The sequence below is a fragment of the Grammomys surdaster genome, unplaced genomic scaffold (assembly GCF_004785775.1).
Source record: "Grammomys surdaster isolate TR1022 unplaced genomic scaffold, NIH_TR_1.0 242, whole genome shotgun sequence".
In the NCBI taxonomy this organism is placed as follows: Eukaryota; Metazoa; Chordata; class Mammalia; order Rodentia; family Muridae; genus Grammomys; species Grammomys surdaster.
This window is the reverse complement of record NW_021604687.1, coordinates 10,429,509-10,431,965: the sequence shown is the minus strand read 5'-3', so window position 1 is coordinate 10,431,965 and position 2,457 is coordinate 10,429,509. Positions and strand designations below refer to the sequence as shown.

General features: G+C 34.4%; 1 protein-coding gene across 1 annotated transcript; it reads left to right on the top strand.

The window, feature by feature from the left end:
* Positions 1-764: 764 nt before the first annotated feature.
* LOC114627062 (vomeronasal type-1 receptor 90-like) lies at positions 765-1,673 on the top strand. The gene has a single exon (XM_028774737.1). The coding sequence runs from the start codon at positions 774-776 to the stop codon at positions 1,671-1,673; it is 900 nt and encodes a 299-aa protein (XP_028630570.1). The 5' UTR covers positions 765-773.
* Positions 1,674-2,457: the final 784 nt, after the last annotated feature.

Below are 2,457 nucleotides of genomic sequence, written 5' to 3'. Positions count from 1 at the left end.
AGTAGTCGTTTAATCCATCACTGGAGTTCACAAAGGGTTTTAATGTGATGGAAAGTGAACTAGAACCGACGTAGGACCATTTATAACTATAATACTTACATAATTAACAAGGTGTGGAAAGTAAGGTAATGCTCTCCCAATGTATTTGTGTTTTCAATTCTAAATCCTGAGGTTGTAAATTTCATTGTTAAAAAAACATTAAAAATGATTAATTTAGATATATCTTTTCACGATTAAAATAGTAAGATAATCATGAATTATCACTGTAATTCCATTAGAATTATGAGTCAAAACCAGGATAGTTGCCAAAGAGTATAGCAAAATTATGGAATATGAGGTAGAATCTCCTGATATTTTTCCCACAGCAACATACGTTTATTACATGGATGTAATAAATATTCTGTAATCATTAGCACTGTTTTAGGTGTTAAATGGAAAATGAAGCAATTGAAAAATGAGACAACAGGTTTGGATTTCTAAGGTATTAGACTTAGTTGTGTGAGACAAGGTGTTCATTCTGTATAGCTACGAATATAAAGGCTCTTATTATCTATAATGTTTTATATCCAGGAGACATATGGATGGTATGTATAAATATGGCCCATGAAGAATTTTCTGGAACATGAGTGGTCAGAGATAGATTAATAATGACATAGTAGAATAGTGATATAGACACACCATCCAATGAATAAAAAGTTTTACGTATTCTATATTTTTTTCAGATAGATGAAAACACTGCTACTATGCTTTTAAGATGAGTACACTCTGCATTTATGTCCTCATTAGAGAAGGTCCTTTATTTCCAAGTTGGAATTGGAGTCCTCCCCAATATATTTCTTCTTCTTTTCTACACTTTCCTAATCCTAGGTCACAGACCTAAACTCATGGATCTAATCTCCTGTCAACTGACCCTGGTTCACATAATGATGATCCTCACTGGAGGAGATATTTGGCTTGCAGACATACTTGAGTCACTAAACATTAAGAATGAAATCAAATGTAAGGCAACTTTTTACACAAATAGGGTAATGAGAGGTCAATCTATCTGTATCACCTGCCTTCTGAGTGTGTTCCAGGCCATCACAATCAGCCCCAGTACCTCTTTGCTGGCAAAATTTAAACAGAAACTTAAAAAATACATGATCAATGCATTATTTTATATTTGGTTTTTCAATTTGTCTGTAAGTAGTAACATGCTCTTTTATGTTGGAGGTTTTGCTAATGTGAGTGAGACTAAGCAGGTGAAGGTCACTAAATCCTGCTCACTCTTCCCAATGAACTACATTGTCAGGGGATTAAGTATTGTACTTTCAACTTCCAGGGATATGTTTCTTGTAGCAGTCATGCTGACCACAAGTGCATACATGGTGTATATTTTGCAAAGACATCAGAGACAATACAAGTATCTTCATAGCATCAGCCACCTGATAGCATCCCCTGAGAAAAAGGCTACACAGACCATTTTGCTGATGGTAGTTTTCTTTGTGGTCATGTACTGGGTGGACTTCATCATCTCACTCACCTCACTCCTGTTATGGATATATGACCCAGTCGTTCTGACTGCTCAGAAGTTTGTAATGTATGCCTATCCCACAATTACTCCTTTGGTACAAATCATTTCTGATAAGAGAATAATCAATGTGCTGAAAAACTTGCAGTCAACGTGCCACTAGATTTTCTGAAAAATCTAGTTCATTTCTCTTCCCTTAAAAATGGTTCACTTATTTTTATTAATATGTACAAGTGTTGTACCAGCATGTATGTATGAACTGCATTCCTGATATGCACAGAGGTCAGAAGAGGTCTTGGGTTCCCCGGAACTGCAGTTTCAGATGACTGTAGCTGCCATGCTGGTGTAGCTCTGGTAATTGTGTGTGTGTGTTTTTAAATTACAGACTCTGCTCAAACTTCACTTGTTCAAGTAACAAAGTGTCATTTTTCATGTGATTCAGATATGTTTGTGGTATTACATACATATATTCTGTTGACATTACTTATGTGAAGGACTATAAACTTCTTAACTTCATTGTACAGCGTAAGTTGCTCTTTCCACATGAATTCTCTTCTCTCTTCTTTTCACTTTATCATAAAAGTGTCTTTGATGCCGAAGTTACTGAAAAGAAACTCCTCAGTAATAGTGACTTTCTAAGCCTCTTCTTTGAAACCATCCAAATCTGCATTCATTCATACTTTAGGTAACATCATAGCTTTAATTCTGTTTATCAATTCAAATTTCTCTGGATAATAAATTAATGGGAATTTGCTTTCCATTTTTACCACTGTTGCTCAAATAGTACTATATGACGCTTTCTTATGTCTGTTTTTACACTTAATTTAATCTATATTCATTGAAATATCAATTAATAAATATTGTATATACAGATACATATGTCCAATGTGTTTTTTATGAATGTCTGTATGCTTGTGTATATGTTCACTGACAAAAATTGTGTGTTC